Source organism: Peromyscus maniculatus, chromosome 8, assembly GCF_049852395.1.
Source record: "Peromyscus maniculatus bairdii isolate BWxNUB_F1_BW_parent chromosome 8, HU_Pman_BW_mat_3.1, whole genome shotgun sequence".
NCBI classification, from domain to species: domain Eukaryota; kingdom Metazoa; phylum Chordata; class Mammalia; order Rodentia; family Cricetidae; genus Peromyscus; species Peromyscus maniculatus.
Window position 1 is genome coordinate 37470021 of NC_134859.1, and position 19457 is coordinate 37489477.

Below are 19457 nucleotides of genomic sequence, written 5' to 3' on the forward strand. Positions count from 1 at the left end.
GGTAGCCCAGGCTGGCCTCAAACTCACAGAGATCTGCCTGCCTCTGCCTCCTGAGTGCTGGGATTAAAGGCGTTCGCCACCACCACCTGGCCTAGGTTTTGTTTTTTTAATCACTCTATTAAGTAAACATTAATTCATTATTGTTTAGAGAAGCCAGTTTTTGTTTTTTGAGTTCAGACATTCATATTATTTGTCATTTCACATATTTCTTATGCTTTACTTTTAGGATTGTGATAAGACAATGCCAAGGAGTACACCAGGAAGGTAGAGATCCTTTTATTTTGTGGTCTTGTTTTTATGGCTGAGATTGGTTTGATTTAACATTGTGGTGGTATCATAAGTGGCCTTATAAATAATGTCGGCTATGATGGTGATTGTAGTTCTATTAATTAACTAAAATTTATTAAATTATGTACTCAGACTGGGTGAATTTTAATGTATGTTAAAAGTGAGTATTATTAGGTGAGTGATATATAAGAAACTTTTGGGGGATGTCTGTTTGTAGAAGTTTTGGGTTCTTTTAAATGTAACAGTGTGGGCACACTTTGTTACTCAGGTTGGTTGCAGGTTTGGGTGAGTTTCTGTTGCCATTGTAAAGGAAACTTTTATCATTTCTATTTTCTCTCCTTCAGTAACTCTGAGCCTTCACATCATAACAGTGAGGGAGCAGAGAACTCCAGGGATGACTCGAGCAGCCACAGTGGATCTGAAAGCAGCTCTGGCTCCGACTCGGAGAGCGAGAGCAGCTCCAGTGACAGCGAGGCCAATGAGCCTTCACAGGACGCATCTCCTGAGGTGAGGGGGGGGCTGCTTCCGTAAGCTTTGTCACGAGATCCACCCAGCCCGTCACCGCAGAGTCTGATCAAGGCAGTGGAACCATGTAGCTATCTTACAGAAAACCTAAACCAGTTCGGTTTTCTTCTTATTTAAAAAAACTTGGGGTTGGGGATGTAGCTCAGTGGTAGAGCGCTGGCCCTGGATTCGGTCCTCAGCCCCCTCCCCCCAAAAAAAACAACTTTTAAAAAAATTAGGATTTAGTCCTTACTTTTGCCTCTTAACAGGGAATTTATGTTATGTAGTTACTGTGAATAAAGTGAGTCTCATGTTGTATAATTGTTTTGTAGATTGATAAGGTGCAACTGAAAGTCTCTCCTGGTACCAACATCATTTTTACTTTCTAGAATTATTGCAATACTGCCTTTCAAATTGAACTTCTTACTGTAATATTGGTCATTTAAAGGCCATTTGTAATAAGCTGTTCATGGTAGCTCTACCTGTAATCTAGCACTCAGGAGGCCAAGTGATTAGAGGTAATCGTATTTTACCTGTGCTTTAATCCTGGCAGAAACTGGGCAAACAAATGCTTGTTACATTAAGCATTGTTCTTTTTCCTCTTACTTGACTTTATAAGGGGGGGGAGGGGCTTCAATATTGGGGAAAAAAAAACTACATTTATATATTTCTCTGTTGTTTTTTTTTTCCAGCCTGAACCACCACCAACAAACAAGTGGCAACTTGATAATTGGTTGAACAAAGTGAACCCACATAAAGTGTCCCCAGCTTCTTCTGTAGACAGTAATGTCCCATCATCTCAAGCCTACAAAAAAGAAGGCCGAGAACAGGGTGCTGGGAATAACTATACTGATCCTGGAGGACCAAAAGAAACAAGTTCTGCTACTCCAGGACGAGACTCTAAAACCATCCAAAAGGGATCAGAAAGTGGACGCGGGAGGCAAAAGTCTCCTGCACAGAGTGACAGCACCACACAGAGGAGAACTGTCGGCAAAAAGCAACCCAAAAAGGCTGAGAAGTCAGCTGCTGAAGAGCCCCGCGGAGGCCTGAAGATAGAAAGTGAAACCCCTGTAGACATGGCCACCAGCATGCCCTCCAGCCGGCACAAAGCCGCCACCAAGGGCTCGAGGAAACCCAACATCAAAAAGGAATCGAAATCCTCTCCTCGACCTATAGCAGAGAAAAAGAAATACAAGTCATCAAGTAAATCCTCCCAGAAATCTAGGGAAATCATAGACACAGATACCTCGTCCTCAGATTCAGATGAGAGTGAGAGCCCCCCTCCTTCCTCACAGACTCCCAAGTACCCCGAAAGCAATAGGACTCCTGTCAAGCCCTCCTCCGTGGAGGAAGAAGATAGCTTTTTTCGGCAACGAATGTTCTCTCCTATGGAAGAGAAGGAGCTCCTTTCCCCACTCAGTGAGCCCGATGACAGGTACCCACTTATTGTCAAGATTGACCTGAATCTCTTGACTAGAATACCAGGAAAGCCTTACAAAGAAACAGAACCTCCCAAGGGGGAAAAGAAAAATGTGCCAGAAAAACACGGGAGAGAGGCACAGAAGCAAACCTCAGAAAAGGCTTCCAACAAAGGCAAGAGGAAACACAAGGTATGTAAGGGGTTGTGGTTCTTTTTTTTTTTTTTTTTTTTTTTTTTTTAATAATTTTGTTCCCACTTTCCATGTCTTTAAACATCTTGATATTAAAACACTAGCTATTTTTTAAAAATTTTTATTTATGTGTGTCTGTGAGTATATGCTGTGTGTGTGTGTGTGTGTGTGTGTCTGTCTGTCTATCTGTCTTGTGTCTGTTTCTGTGTGTGTATATATACTCATGCTTGTGTATGTTCCTTTGAAGGCCAATAGAGGGTGTCAAATTCCCTGGAGCCAGTTATAGCTAGTTGTGAGCTGCCTGACATTGATGGTTACTAGGATCCAAACTTTGGTCCTGCTAGAAGAGTAGCAAGTGCCCTTAACTGCTGATCAACCTCTCTATCCCCAAGTACTTGCTGTTTTGCCTTTACATTAGTCACTGTAAGTAATGTGGGTAAAACTGACTCACTAATTTTGTGACATGTACATCCTTGAGAATGTATACACACCTTGCGCCTAGCTTTTTTTCCATTAACAAAGGTCAGAACTGAGAACATTCCCTACGGCTCAGTGACAGAGCCTTGCTCTTGCTAAGCATGTGTGAAGCTCTGGATGCAGTCCAACATAGAAAGAAAGTTGTTGGCACATAGCTCACTCTCATCCCTCAAACTTAAAGACAAAGCATAGTATATAAGATCAGCTTTATATAGACCCTCTATATATGTATGTGCATCATATTGTGCCTAGTACCCAAGGAGGTCAAAACAGGGTGTTAGATCCCCTGGAACTTGAGTTAGAGATGATTGAACCACTATGTAGGTGCTTAGAACCCAGATCCTCTACAAAAGCAGCCAGTGGCTTTTAACCACTGAGACATCTTTCCAGCCATTCCCCAAGAATTAGGATTTTTGAAATGCTATTTTGGTAAAATGTCGGTGCAGTTCCTGGAGGCTGTGCTGATAATACTGGGAGGAGACCCAGTCACTGGTAAGCAGTTGGTAGGTGACTTTTTCTCATGTTTTCATTTATCTGAACTTAATCTTTTGGTGTCAAGCAGACTTCTGTTACAGTAGAGGTAGAATATTTGTTTGCATTCCTGTTGCTTACTACTTGAAGCAAGAGGAAAACTTAGATTTACCTATGGAAGTAACATCAACAGCAGTTAGGCTTTCCACTTGTGATTCGGCCAAGAAGTTTTGATATGATAGGGCGTAGCTGTTAGCAAGTAGCAGTATGTTCATGTGCTGATGAAATTGTAGAGTTGGAACTTCCATGCAGTGCTAGTAGAACTGGGAGATGCAGCTGCTTTGGAACACAGTTGGCAGTTTCTCAAAAAAGCTGAATATACAGTTACCTTATGATCTACCAATTATAGGTATATGTCCGAGAAAGTAATGGAAATATAAACACAAAACTATTACTATAGAGCTCATAGCCATATCTGAACGATCAATTAGTCAAAAATTGGTTATTAACTGATGAATAAATCAAATATATTATAGCTATATAGTACAATGCTATCTAGCCATAAATGATATGAATCATTAAAAGAGTATGTTAAAAAAGGATCCAGGTATCAAAGACCGCATTATATGATTCCGCTTATTTGTGAGGTCTAGTAAGACTAAATGTGCAGATTAAAGATTATCAGGGCCTTGGAGAAGAAGAAATTGTGAACTGACTACTGACACAAATGACTTTGAGGGATGATAAAAATGTTCTAAAATTGCTTATGATGATGACTGTATAATTCTGAGTAAATGCCAGAGAATTATATACTTTTTGTTGTTGTTGTTTGTTTTATTCAAGATGGGGTTTCTCCTATAGCTTTGGTGCCTGTTCTGGATCTCGTTCTGTAGACCAGGCTAGCTCATATTCACAGAGATCTGCCTGGTTCTGCCTTCCATGGTGGGATTAAAGTTGTATGCCACACCGCCGCCTGGCAGAATTATATACTTTTAGAGGGTGGATTTTATGGTTTGTGAGTTAAATCTTAATTACATTTCTGTGAATCTGTCTGCCTCTAGAATTATAACATAAAAGAGATACACCTTCTAAGACTTTAGGGAAATCTGTTAATAGTGTTTAGGCTGTGTGGATCTAACATAGGACACCCTTCTCATGCTACTGTTTCTGTTTTTGTCCAGAATGATGATGATAACCGAGCCAGTGAGAGCAAAAAACCCAAAATGGAGGACAAGAACTCATCAGGCCACAAGCCATCCAGCAACAGAGAGTATGTCCCCAAATCATGTTGCATGCCATTATTGGCTAGTTGTTGTTGGGTACTTTTTGACATACTTCAGAGTATTCTTTTTAATAACCAAATGTCATATATATATGCACATGCAGAAGTAGTAGGAGCTTTGCTTTTAGCTAATAGCAATGGGAAGCATTTACTCTCTTCTTTTTTATAGTGAGATAAGAATATATCCTAGTTAGGTTACTATTGCTATGATGAAACACCATGATCAAAAAACAACTTGAGCCGGGCGGTGGTGGCACATGCCTTTAATCCCAGCACTCGTGAGGCAGAGCCAGGCGGATCTCTGTGAGTTCGAGGCCAGCCTGGTCTACAGAGTGAGATCCAGGAAAGGCGCAAAGCTACCCAGAGAAACCCTGTCTCGACAAACCAAAAACCAAAACAAAACAAAAAACAACTTGAGGAGGAAAGAATTTATTTGGCTTATGCTTCTTCATCACCTCAACTATTTTATCACTTAAGGAAGTCAGGACAGGGACTCAAGCAGGACAAGAACCTGGAAACAGGAACTGATGCAGAGGCCATGGAGGGGTGCTGCTAACTGGCTTCCTTGCTCTCCATGGCTTGCTCTGGCTGCTTTCTAATGGAACCCAGAACCACCAGCCCAGACATCATTACAATCGGCTGGGCCCTCCCATATCAATCACTAATTAAGAAAATTCTCTATAGGGCTAGTCCAAACTTAGGGAAGCATTTTCTCCATTGAGGTTCCCATCTCTCAAATGATTCTTGCCTGTGTCAGGTTGCCATAAAACTAGCCAGCACAGAATATTTATTGTGTGGCAGGTTGTTCGGGCCCTGGGCATGATTGTAGAAAAGAGAAAATAAGTAAATTGGGCAGGTGGAGGAAGAAACCAGATGACTACTTTATGGAATTTACAGTCTTTTTGTTTTGCAAGCATATGGAGAATGCCTTTGCAAATTTGTCCTAAAGGCTGGTGAAATAGGTGGGAAAATCCTTCACTCCCATCTCACTCTGCAGAAATGAGGGCATTTGTTTTGTTTGACAGGTCATCTAAGCAGAGTAGTACAAAAGAAAAGGACTTGCTACCTTCACCTGCTGGGCCTGTTCCTTCAAAAGATGCAAAACCAGAGCATGGCTCTCGGAAGAGGACTGTCAGTCAGTCATCTTCCTTAAAATCCAGCAGTACCAACAACAAGGAGAATAGTGGCAGCAGCAAGAGTAGTTCCTCGACTTCAAAGCAGAAGAAGACCGAAGGGAAGGTTTCCAGCAGCTCCAAAGAGGCCAAGGTATGGTGCTAGGGCTTGAGCCTTTGAAAATCCCCCTGCCACGTCTTCTTCAGGGTTGTAAGCGTCTCGTTAAAGTTAGAGGCCTGTTTCGTTTTTTAAAAAGGTGTTTTTAAAATGAGTGTGAGCGTGCACGTGCGTGTGTGGACAGCTTTCAGGAATTAGTTCTCATTTCTCATCTTGTTGATGAGGCTCTCTCTACTGCTGCTGCAGTGCTGTATACCCCAGGTTAGCTGGGCTGGAGTTTCTGGGCAGTTTTCCTCTATAGGAGTAGGCAGAGCTGCAGATTGTGCCGCCACATCTGGCTTTTTTTTTTTTTTTTTTTTTTTTTTTTTTTTGAGGTAGGGTCTCACCACGTAGCTAGCCTTAGCTGGCCTGGAACTCAAAGAAATCCACTTGCCTCTGCTTTTTGAATGCGGGACTAAAAGTGTGTGCTACCTCACCTGGCTTCAAATGGTCGTCTTTATTAACATAGCAATGGTATAGTTGAATAGTCTTGGTATTTACTGATGAAGATTTGGTCCAAGAAGGTTTTTCAAAGCTGTCTTTCGTAGACTTAAATCTGTTTATGATATTATCTTTATTTTTTTTTTCTTAAGACAGCATCTCACTATGTATCCTGACTTGGATGTGAAAAAAACCTGATCCAACTGTCCCAATCTCCCAAATGACCAGGTTGTTCATATGCTTTCTAAGCTGTTCTGGTCAAGAGCAAGTTCATGACATTACAGTATTAAAGTGAAAATTAAGAAAATATTTAAGTTTTTAAAAATATAATCTGCTGGATTGTTGTTAATTGAGTTAACAAAAATTTGGAAATCAACTAGACTGCTACAGGCTGTTAAATGCATTAATTAAAGATTTTAAGAACAGGAGAGACGGCTCAGTGGTTAAGAGCACCAGCTGCTCTTTCAGAGGACCCACATTCAGTCCCAGCATCCACATGGCAGTTTACAGTTGTCTTTAACTCCAGTTCCAGGGGATCTGACACCAATGCATATAAACTAAAATTAATTATTAAAAAATATTTTAAGTCAAATTATGAGCTTTTCAATCTGAGTTGTACAGATGGATTTCTTTCTAAATAAGCACCCTATTTCTTTAGTAACTTGAGGAGCTCACCCAGCACCCAAGGACACTGACTGTTCTGTTGCCTCCTTCACTGTTCCTGTTTTTACCTGCTTACCAGCTTTTTATCCATTTCTCATCTTTTTCAATACAGGATTTTGAGGTTTCCACACCAGTTTCTTAAATTAGTACTTTTTCGAAAAGTGCATTCCTTTAGCTCACATTCATCTGGCTTCTTGTGTCTATAGGTAGAGGTCACTATCTTTATAAAGGAGGCTTCTTTCAGTAACTTTGTCCTTGAAAGCAGGAATTTGTATGTCTTAATGTTTTTGCCAGTGTTTAATTTATTAAGAAATTAGGAAATACTTTTGTTGAATATGTTGAGTCATACTTGGTATTTATTGGTTTTTGTTTTATTTTGTATATGAGATCAGAGTCTCATCATAGAATTCAGGCTGACCTGGGAGTTGATCTCGCCTCAGCCTCCAAAATTATGGGATTATAGACATGTTTACTATCACTTTACCCTTTACCTTTTACTTTATTTGTTTTTTTTGTTTGTTTGTTTGTTTGTTTGTTTTGGTTTTTCGAGACAGGGTTTCTCTGTGTAGCTTTGCGCCTTTCCTGGATCTCGCTCTGTAGACAAGGCTGGCCTTGAACTCACAAAGATCCACCTGCCCCTGCCTCCCAAGTGCTGGGATTAAAGATGTGCCCCACCACTGCCTGGCTACTTTATTATTTTTGACAAAATATAAAACAGGCCCTTACTAGTTTGATATCATGTTTTTACAACATTTAACAGTTATTAAAGTTGTTAATGTTAGTCTTGACAGTTTATAATTCAGGCAATTATGTATATGTTTGTTGAAGAAAAATCTGTAATTCAGAAAACATGCTAGTGTTAGATCCTCTTTTCTTAAAAAAAAAAAAAAAAAAACCTACTTGATGTTATTACTGTCAACCAAAGAAAAATTAGACAATATAAAAAAAACCAGAGTTACAGATTTTTATAAATAAAAAGTTTGTTGAAATAAACCACACCCCCCCCAAAAAAAAAATTTCAGGAAAGTTGAATTTTCTTTTCAAAATAAAATTTTGGTCAGGTCATGGAGGCTCATGCCTTTAATCTTAGCACTGGGAAGGCAGAAGCAAGAGAATCTCTGTATGTCTGGTCTACAGAATGAGTTCCGGGACAGCGCCAGGACTACACAGTGAAACCTTATCTCAAATAATAATAATAATTACTATTATTACTATATTCTGAATGTAAGGACTTTAGAACTATGTATAAAATATGAAAGAGCCTGTGAGCAGGTTACAGTGCAGCATGCTCAGGGAGCACACAGACTTTAACATAAAGAATGGACCATGTTTTCACATCACAAGACTTTTATTCTTTGGCATAAACTGTAATAGGTGGAATGGAAATACTCTCTAGTTCTTTTGAAAACAGATTTTTCAGCACAAGTAATAAGTTGATGTATTACCAATTTTTTCTACTTAAAATTTTTTTCAATATTTATTTTATGTGTATAAATGTGTACCACATGGTCACCTGGAAGTTTTGGGTGGCATCAAACCCAGGGCCTCTGCAAGAGCAACAAGCTCTCTAAACTGCTGAGCCATCTCTCTAGTCCCCAGGTTTTTTTACTTTAGAACCGTTCATACATTCTACTAATCTATGGGGAAGTGTGTCTTCATTTTATCAAAGATGGCACTGAATTGGAGGCATTTGGGGTGAGAAAGAGTTGAAGAGAGAGAGAGACAGACTAGAGAGACCATACACACTCACCTCAAAGACAACCCTTGCATGAAAGCATACATTAATGGGAAGCAGAATAAAATTTAAGTGGTTGGACCTGGGCTTTAAATTCAGATTGCAGGAATGCAATTCTGAGTTGCTTGAACTTACCTTTACAGAGGCTACTCACTCTCCTTGATACTACTCTTTTCCCCGATGAGAACAACAAACAATATTTACTACATATAGCACACTCTGTATTCTACAAGGTGGTGAGAAGAAAGAAATGAAAATGTGTAGTTTTTTTCTGTGTAAGAAATCAGTAGGTTGCTGGGCCATGGGGCACACACCTTTAATCCTAGCACTTGGGAGGCAGAGGCAGAGGATTTCTGTGAGTTTGAAGCCATCCTGGTCTATAGCACTAGTTCCAGGACAGCTGGGGCTATTACGCAGAGAAACCCTGTCTCAAAAAAAAAAAAAAGAAAAGAAAGAAAGGAAGGAAGGAAGAGAAAGGAAGGAAGGAAAGAAAGAAGGAAGGAAAGAGAGAGAGAAAGGAAGGAAGGAAGGAAGGAAGGAAGGAAGGAAGGAAGAAGGGAAGAAGGAAAGAAGAAAGAAAGAAACAAAGAGAGAGAGAGAGGAACCAGCAGTTTTGGGACTGATCAATAGTGAATCATGATTAAGTAAACATAGAACCCTATAGCAAATCTTAGAGTGGGTGTCTGAGTTAGAGTCTTTGAATTTTTCCACAGGAAGTGAAGTTTAAAGAAAGCCTAGAGTCAGGAGTAGAACTTAAATAGCTGACTTATTTACTTAGCCCTTTGCTTACTTCAACTGATTCACGTGATGCTTTCTTTACCTGGTGACGTGTAAGTACTCAGTAAATACTGTCTTAGCTGATACTGTCAGTAAGCCGTTCTTGCTAAATAAATGCGTACAAGTAGTACATTGATGTTGGTTAAGAAGAGACCACCACTGGTATAGAAAGAACAAAGCATCAGAGCTTTGCAAGACAGATCATAAGTTCAACCTGAGCCGTCTAGTGAGCTTATGATTGTATTCGTTAGCCAAAGTTGCCATGGCACCACCACAGACGGGTGCTGATAGAAACAGAGCTGAATGGTACTGGGTTTCTAGAAGTTTGAGCATTATCTTCTCAGAGAAGGAAAGAGCTGAAAACCAGTGCCCCACTGAAATGACACAGCTGTGATCCTTCTTAATACCCCAGGGTATAGTATTGCCTGTGTCCCAAGGAGCAGTCCCTACCCCTGTATTCAGACTGTTTTGTTTTGTTTTCCCATTTTAAATTATGAGTATGTATCTGTGTATTTTGTGTAGACATGAATATCTACACTTGGAAGCCACAGGTATCAAATATTCCTGGAGCTGCAGTTAGAGACAGTTGTGAGCTGCTGGGACCCAAACTCAAGTCCTCTGGAAGAGCAAGAAATGCTGTTATTCACTGAAACTCCTTTCCAGCCCTTTAGATTAGACTACCTTAAAACAACAGCAACAAACCTATCTAACCCTAACACTTATTTCGTAGCATAGTTGAAGAATGAACAACCATGCTAAGTAGTTAACTTAGGCTTTATTAATGAATTTCTGTTTTTGTTTTGTTTTTGGAAACAGGATCTCACTGTATAGCCCTGAGTGACCTGAACTTGCTGTGTAGACCAGGCTGTTCTTAAACTTAGAGAAATCCTCCTGACTGAGTGTAGAGATTAAAGGCCTGTGCCATCACACCCAGTTTGTGTTTTCCTGAGTGGTACTGCCCTTTAATTCTTTTTTTAAAGGAGTGTGTGTGTGTGTGTGTCTGTGTGTGTGTGTGTGTGTGTGTGTATATGTGTATGTGTAGGCTTAGGCGTGTGCCTATGCGTGTATACAGAGGCCAGGGGAGGGCCTTAGGTATCATTCCCTACTGAACTTATCTCTTTTGTTTGTTTGTTTGTTTTGTTGTTGTTTTTTTTTTGAGTCAGGGTTTCTCTGTGTAGACCAGTCTGGCCTGGGCAAAGAGATCTGCTTGCCTCTGCCTCTGGTGGGATTAAAGGCATGTGCCACCACTGCCTGGCTAAAATGCTTTCTTTTTAAATGCTTTAAAAAAAAATGTATGTGTATGAGTGTTTTACGTGCATGTATATGTGATATGTACCACTTGTGTGCCTGATGCCCACAGAGGTCAAAAGAAAGCATTGGATTCCTGAAACTAGAATTTCAGACGATTTGTGAGCCACCATGTGGGTGCTTGGGACCAAACCTAAGTACTCTGCAGTAGCAACCAGTGCTCTTAACTGCTGAGCCATCTCTCCAGCCCTTTATCTTTTGAACCTGAAGCTCCCCTGCTCCCTGGATCTACCTGCTTTTGCCCCACAACCCTGGTGTTCCAGGAACCTACAGCCATGCCCAGCTTCTGTGCAGGTGCCGGGGATTTGAACTCAGATTCTCTTGCTTCACTGCACATGTGCTTACCCACTCAGCCAATCTCCCCAACCCAGTGCTGCCACATTGATACTCAGTTTGTGTCTTCTTAACAAGTACCTAGCCTAAGTGCCCACGTGTAGTAGAGTCTTAGTAAATATAAGAATAGTATTCTGGTTATATAAAATGGACCCAATCTCTCTTTTGTAAGTACTATGGACTGTAATAACAAAGAAACTTGAAGACTGGAATTTTGTTTCTGTTTTAGCAGTGGCTGAGGAAAGTGAGATTAGCTTCATTTTTAGTCTCCTGACAATTTTCAACTTAGTTATATATATATATATATATTTTTTTTGGTCAGGAAAAGGCTCCAAATAGTTCTTCTAATTGTCCTCCATCTACACCAACTCCTGATTCTTCGAAGCCTCGGAGAACAAAGCTTGCCTTTGATGACAGGTGAGACATGTTTGGTTTTTGTTCTTTTGAGACAGAATCTCACTGTGTAGTCTTTTCTGGCCTGGAGCTCACTATGTAGACTAGGCTGGCCTCAAACTCTTAGAGATTGGCCTGCCTCAGCCTCCTGAGTGCTGGAATTAGAAGCATGCAACAGTGTGCCAGCTGTAAAGAGAAAAATATACTTTTGTGTGTGCATTTAAGAAATTCCAGTCAGCATGTAAGAAACTCATTTAAATATGTCAGTTCCTATAGGGTTAGTACTTGTATCTGACCTATAGAATATTCAGGTTCTAACTTGAAAAGCTAGTCCAGCCACTACTTTAACAACAAGTGGCTCCCCTAAGACAGGAAAGGTGTGCTTCCTGGAGCTGCTCCTACTGCCAGTGCACTGTGGATAACAGAGGTCTTCTCAGATACACAATATTGCTTTCTCTTGCCTTCTGCTAGAAGGTACTTCTCTTCCCTCCATCATATTTACTTTTGATTTGAAAAAGCAACTTGAGGAAGCTGATGTTGAATACTAGGGGGCTTGATCTCTGTGGGCTTGAGTAGAAGATTTGACACAGTAGCCCATAGTTTATGTTCTTTATATATATTTCTCATAAAACAGAAATGTTTTATAATTATTCACTTCTTGAGAATGTGAAAGCTGCAAGATACTAGAGTCTAAAATAACTTAGTAATTATCTTAAGAAATGTTGACCATTTTTATTTATAAAGAAAATTTATTTTGCAGAAATTATTCAGCAGATCATTATTTACAAGAAGCAAAAAAACTCAAACACAATGCAGATGCTTTGGTACGTAAATATTCTTCATAATGTGCTTCATCAAGCTAAAGTGTCCTTCTTGTTTATGCTTGCAGTGGGTCAGTCTTTATTTAGCACTGTTCTCCTTTAGTCTGATAGGTTTGAGAAAGCAGTGTACTACCTTGATGCTGTAGTGTCTTTCATTGAGTGTGGGAATGCATTAGAGAAGAATGCTCAGGAATCCAAGTCCCCGTTCCCAATGTACTCAGACACTGTGGAGCTCATCAAGTAAGTGGAAACTTGGCATTTTGTTGGAATAACTTTATCATTTATTATTGTGAGTTTGTTTTCTAGTTAACCGAATAAGGTGAACTGGGAAGATGCTTATTCCTTAGGGAAGAATTTTAGTGGGTGCTTTATTTTGGTTTGATTCTGATATTTTGAGAACATAGGAAGGTTTACAATCAAGGTAAAATATTCTGTTCTATTTGTCACTTGTTTTTTTTATCTCAACTCATAGATACACTATGAAACTAAAGAATTATTTGGCACCAGATGCTACAGCTGCAGACAAAAGACTCACAGTACTCTGGTAAGTATTGTGTATTCCTTGCTGGGTGACAGACAGTCCTTGATGAATTGTGCTGTGTATGCTTTTCTGAGTATTAGCCTTGAATCAGTCTTCCATAAAGTCTTTTCTTAACAGTCAAACAGGAAATAGCTCAGAATCTTTGGTGAAAGGTTTTAGCTCCTGTCAGTCTAATCCACTGTCTTCTTGATGAAAGTGTTGGAGTGGGAGTGATAGTAGAACCCTTCATTGAGTCAGGTGACCACTTTTCTAGGCTCTTCTTTCTATATATGCTCTGGTTTGCTTTGTCCCAGAGAGAAGTCATCTGTTCACTTATTCAGGTTGCATACTTGACCAGGCACTGTGTTTATACTAGAAATGCAGCTGTGAACTAAGTCTGACATTATACTCTTCATTATGGGGTCTGTACTTCAGTGTGGAGAGACAGAAAGTAACCAATCATGTGAATATATATGAACACACCTTTGATACTTAGGAGGTAGAGGCAGGTGGATCTCTTTGAGTTGAGGCCAGCCTAGTCTACATACAGTAAGTTTCAAGACATCTAGGAAGACATAAAATAGAGACCCTGTCTCAAAAAAAAAAAATCCTCTTACTCTGTAAGAGTAGAGAATTGGGAAACTTGTTCTGGAGGTGCCAATATAGGCAAGGGCTGGATGGTGGGGGAAAATGGGGAATTTTACAGAGATGAAAGATCAGTGAATGTGAAAGTAGGCTTTACTGGGTATGTGGGCAGGAACAATAATTCTGTGGGTTGAACTGTGTGATCTGGATGAAGGTTGGTATGATCCATCACACTTGTAATGTTAATGTTTCAGTTTTCTACTTTTAGTTTTTAACTTTTTTGTATTATGATATGTTGGTGTAGTTTTAATGTCAGTACCTAAGGGGATGTTAGTCCTAAGTTTCTTAGCAACTATACTTTCTTTAGGGTGCGTTCCATATTAAGCTGACCTTGTAGTTTTGTCTAAGAGGTAGTGCTAAGCCTAGGCTATGGTTGCTTACATGAAGTCAGTCCTGTATTCCTACACAATGGAAGGATTGCTTATAGATGTCGCCATGTCTGAATACACTGCCCTTTCCCATTGCCTAGCCTGAGATGTCAGTCATTGCTGTACCTGAGGCTGTTCAAACTGAAGAAGGAGAATGCTCTGAAGTATTCCAAGACACTGACCGAACACCTGAAGGTAAATAAATATGTGTAATAGAGTCTATTGCCTAGGAGACAAACTGTGCAAACCTTCCCATCCCTGTCCCAGAGATGCTCTCATATTTAGGTAAAACATAACAAGAGATGAGCGAGCAAACTACTGCCTGAAAATTCTCAGATAATGTTAGTGCTTTCTTGAAAAAGCCTTCAAATGTGTATATTGGATTACAGAACTTTTTTTTTTTTTTTTTTGGTTTTTTGAGACAGGGTTTCTCTGTGTAGCTTTGTGCCTTTCCTGGAACTCACTTGGTAGCCCAGGCTGGCCTCGAACTCACAGAGATCCGCCTGCCTCTGCCTCCCAAGTGCTGGGATTAAAGGCGTGCGCCACCACCGCCCGGCGGATTACAGAACTTTTATAGCTGCATACAGCAGCCATATCTATCCTCAGAAATGTTCTTTGCATTTTCACCTCTAACCCTCATCAGATTGTTATCTTGTTTTGTTTTGTTCCTTACATTACTGGTGACTGAACCTAGGGCTTGTACATGCTAAGCGAGTTTCCAACCACCACACATCTAACCCAGACAAAGTTATTGTAGTTTCCTAAAATGTCTTTAAAAAAAAAAAAAAAATTCAAGCCAGTACCATATAAATTCTCCACAAACCCTGCTGTATTTAGGACTTTAGAACCCCTCCATAACTCACTGTTGCCTAGAGGCTCAAGGCCTGGCCTCAAGGGTCTGTTATTTCTTGCCTAAACTCCTTAGACAACCTAGATGAGTCATGCAGGTTTTCTTTTCTGTCTTTTTTGTTTATACTATGACTTGTTTCCTTGTGTCTTTTTTGTTTCCTTTCATCCATCTCTGCTACTTATTGTTTCTTTGTGTCATCTTTGAAGTCGTCTAGAACAACCTAGCTTTCATTTAATAACTTCTTTCTGTTACACACACACACACACACTTTGTTTTTAAAAATTTTTTGAGCTGGAGAGATGGCTTAGTGGTTAAGAGTACTGACTGCCCTCTCCAAAGACCAGGTTTGCTGGGCGTTAGTGGCTCACTAACCACTCACACCGTTAATTCCAGCACTCAGGAAGCAGAGGCAGGTGGATCTCTGAATGTGAGGCCAGCCTGAGTGAATTCCAGGACACCCAGGGCTACACAGAGAAACCCTGTCTCGGGGGGGAAAAAATCCAAAAAACCTGGGTTCGATTCCCAGGATCTACATGGCCACTTACAACTGTCTATGTTCCACAGGATCTGACACCCCCTTCTGGCCTCTGAGGGTACCAGGAATGCATGTAATACACAGATATACATAAAGACAAAAACACCTGTACACACAAAAAATATTAAAACATTTAAAGATTTATTGTGTGTGTGTGTCCGTGTGTCCGTGTCCATGTGTGTCCGTCCCCATTGTTCCCAGAAGCTAGAGGAAGACGTAGATCCCCTGGAGCCCTGGAGCTAGAGTGAACTACCTAACTTGGGTGCTGGGATCCAAACCCAGGTCCTCTGGAAGAGCAACAGTTGCTCTTAACTACTGAGCCATCTCTCCAGCCCCATTCTTTTCTGAGATAGAATCTCATGTACTCTAAACTGACCTCAAACTGGCTGGGTAGCCAAGGATGATTTTAAAGTTCTGAAGATCAACCCTAGCACAATACTTTGGAAGATATCGAGTGCGTGCGTGTGTGGTGTGTGTGTGTGTGTGTGTAATATTGCTGTTAAATAAATTTATTTTTCCTTGCAGAATTCTTACAGTAATTCTCAAGCACCTTCACCTGGCTTGGGGAGGTAGGTACGATTTTGTTCTCTGAAATATTTTTGGTAAATTTATTTGTGGATCAGAGTAGAATGGATAAAAAAGTAATTGCTACTTTTAAAAGATTAAAATCTCTAGTAAAGTATTTAAAAATTTTATTTTTTGATGTTTAGAATTGAACCTGGGTGTTTTGCATGCTCTCCCACTGAGTTACAGTTCTAGTAACTTAAAATATAATGGACATAATTCTTAAAATGTTTGAAATGAGACATGCCACCAACAGATGTCTGAGTTCGTTTTTTGGTTTGGTTTGGTTCTCCCCTTCTACCATGTAAGTTCCTGGGATGGTACTTAGGTTGTCAGGCTTGGTGGCAAGCCCCCTTACCCCTGAGTCATCTCACTAGCCCCCAGATAGCTTGAGTTTTTAACATGACCTCACTTCTTCTCAGTTTGATTTTCACGGTTATTTAGACTTGTTACTGTGGTTTTTAACTTCACTAAGATCTTGGCATTGCCAGAGTATAGTGGCATGGTTGTGATTTATCTTCAATTACCACATTAGCCCTTCCCAACTACACCCCAAAACAGAACAAACACTGTGCAACCTCTTACATTTTCTGAGTCTATTTGTTGAGTTCTTATGTTGATATGAGTTGGCATTCCATCTTATTTTCCCTTGTCTACCCATCCCCAGGGCTGAGGTAAAACCCAGAGCCTTTTGCGTGCTAAGCAAGTGCACTCCCACTGAGCAGTGTCCTCAGCCTGTTTATTTGTTTGTTTGTTTGTTTGTTTAGGTTTTTCGAGACAAGGTTTCTCTGTGTAGTTTTGGTGCCTGTCCTGGATCTCGCTCTGTAGACCAGGCTGGCCCAGGATGGCCTTCCGGCCTGTAGTATGCTGATTTTGTAGTGCTCACGATATGTGTGTGAATAAGCATCCTGTCTCTCTTTGTGTGTAGCAAAGCCGTTGGGATGCCCTCTCCTGTTTCTCCAAAGCTGTCACCAGGCAATTCTGGAAGTTATTCTTCTGGGGGCAGTAGTGCCTCAGCAAGTGGTTCTTCAGTGACCATTCCACAGAAGATCCACCAGATGGCAGCAAGCTACGTCCAGGTTACTTCTAACTTCCTCTATGCCACTGAAATTTGGGACCAAGCTGAACAGCTTTCCAAAGAACAAAAAGGTTTGTTGGGCTCTGGATAAACTTTGAGGATGGGATTGTTAAAAGAAACTTCTGTGATTTAGTTAACTATGTGGAGAACATTTACTTTATTTCATGGTTTAGAAGGAATTATAATCAATTTGCTAATAGCATCCTTTGACTAGCTGCATACTAAATGTGACTAGACATGATTAAAAATACCCTTGGACTGTGCATGGCTCCCTGTTAGATTTCTTGCCCAGCATGCATAAGGCCCTGGGTTTGGTCCCTAGTATGAAGGACAGGGAATGGATGGACTAATGTGTGAGAAGGGACACAGACAAACAGCTCTTGTAGTGCTGGTGACATGCTAAACTGGAAGTAGTTCTTGATGTGAGACAAATATGCATCTATTCTGGCAGGTTGACTGTATCTCAGTAGGCAGCACCTTGTCCACTATCAATTTTCCCTCATAGTCTCAACTATACCTTAAACAGTACAATAGTTGGGTCTGCTAGATGGTTCAGTAGGTAAAGGTGCTTGCCACCAACCCATAGTTCAAGCCTAGGACCCACTTGGTGGAAGGAGAGAACTGGCTCCACAGAGTTTTCCTCTGACTCAACACAGTACACTGTGATACATGCACAGACATACAGACAGATAAATGTAAAAGAGAGAACCATTAAAAATTACAGCAGTTGGATTTCTTTCATATAGGATCCAGGCTAGGTCTGTCTAAATGCTACATTTTGTTAGTCTCTTAAGGAGTCCTCTCTACCTATTCCCCTCATTTGGCCATGTCATTGATGTTGAGAAGAAATGAAGCATAGACTATGTTTCATTCTGCATTTGACTGGGAACGTCCTCATACTGTCATTGCATTTGCTCTTCTGTCTCTCTTTTTTTTTTTTTTTTTTTTTTTGGTTTTTCGAGACAGGGTTTCTCTGTGTAGTTTTGTGCCTTTCCTGGAACTCACTTTGTAGACCAGGCTGGCCTTGAACTCACAAAGATCCGCCTGCCTCTGCCTCCCAAGTGCTGGGATTAAAGGCGTGGGCCACCACCGCCGGCTCTTCTGTTTCTTTATTTCCCTTTTATTGATTAGATTAGTTCAGTATTTAGATAATATATATTCTAGGTTGTGCATCTTTTTAGGATACACCTAGTTATCTAAAGTATTTACCCTTTATTGATGTTCAGATTCGTTAGACCCGAGCCAGGCAGTGGTGGCACATGCCTTTAATCCCAGCACTAGAGAGGCAGAGGCAGGCAGATCTCTGAGTTCGAGGCCAACCTGGTCTACAAAGTGAGTTCCAGGACTTCCAGAGCTTTTACACAGAGAAACCTTGTCTCAAAATAAATAAACAACAAAAACCCCAAATAAATAGTAAGTAAGTAAGTAAAGTAAGTAAGATTCATCAGACCTGGGCATGGGAAGTAGACCTATAGTCTCAGAACTTGGAAGACTGAGGCAGAAGGATCACAAGTTGGAAGCCAGTCTGAACTACATGGCAAGACCCTGTTTTTAAAGAAAAAAAACTTTGTTATAATTTTTAAGGTCCATAGGTTATTTATGTAGTGTCACTCTGATGAGCATGATACAACATTTCCTATTAAACTTTAACTTACACTTTTGACATCCATTATGATCATTGCCTAGGTCCATTGTTAGGAGATAGAAAATTCATTATGGACCAGGCATGGTAGTGCCTGCCTGTGATTCCAGCAGTTGGGCGCAGAAGCAGTGAGGATCAAGAGTTTGAGGTCATCAGTTACATAAGGAGTTCAGGCTAGCCTATGCTATTTGAAACCCTATCCCAGAGGAAAAAGGGAATGGAAAACCACCAGCAGTATTCTGCTCTGCATTCCTTTTGCATTTCTTAGTTGGAATTTTTGTAGAGACATTTCACCTCAGGTGTCTGATCACTTCTTGCCTTGTTTGGTTAGTGTGTAATTGTTTAACAACCTTTTTTTTCTCTGCATGTCTAAAAGCTTTCAGAAGTATCCAAGTACCGCATCCCTGTTTGCTTCCAAAACTGCAGTGGAGTCAAATCCTAGGATCTTGTCCTTTCTTCTCATTTGTGCCTGCCTGACATGAGCCTTTTTCGTTCATGTGGGAAGAATACTTTTATTTCTATCCTTTAAAAAGAAGGGATTTATCTAGTTCCAGGACAGGCTCCAAAGCTACACAGAGAAACCCTGTCACAAAAAAAAAAAAAAAAAAAAAAAGAAGAAGGGATTTATTAGTGGTGCATAGCATCTGATTATAGCAGAAAGGTTGGTTATAAACTGTCAGTGGAGCTACACAGGGGCCAGTGGGGGAAGCATGCGAAGACTATTTCCTCTTTCTTTTCTTTCTTTCTCTCTTCCTTCCTTCTTTCCTTCCTTCCTTCCTTCCTTCCTTCCTTCCTTCCTCCCTCCCTCCCTCCCTCCCTCCCTCCCTTCCTCCCTCCCTCCCTCCCCCCTCCCTTTCTTTCTTTCTTTCGGTTTTTTGAGACA

General features: G+C 40.5%; 1 protein-coding gene across 3 annotated transcripts in view; it reads left to right on the forward strand.

Moving 5' to 3' along the window:
• Positions 1-19457, forward strand: part of Aff4 (ALF transcription elongation factor 4) — a 72490-nt gene that overhangs the window by 46662 nt on the left and 6371 nt on the right. For all 3 annotated transcript variants that reach the window (XM_076578358.1, XM_076578360.1, XM_076578359.1), the window contains 12 exons: positions 227-264; positions 633-795; positions 1485-2402; positions 4532-4620; positions 5658-5898; positions 11481-11575; positions 12312-12375; positions 12476-12612; positions 12845-12916; positions 14007-14100; positions 15816-15859; positions 16783-17003. In XM_076578358.1, coding sequence (XP_076434473.1) covers positions 227-264; positions 633-795; positions 1485-2402; positions 4532-4620; positions 5658-5898; positions 11481-11575; positions 12312-12375; positions 12476-12612; positions 12845-12916; positions 14007-14100; positions 15816-15859; positions 16783-17003 — 2176 coding nt within the window. The remainder of the gene's footprint in view (positions 1-226; positions 265-632; positions 796-1484; positions 2403-4531; positions 4621-5657; positions 5899-11480; positions 11576-12311; positions 12376-12475; positions 12613-12844; positions 12917-14006; positions 14101-15815; positions 15860-16782; positions 17004-19457) is intronic.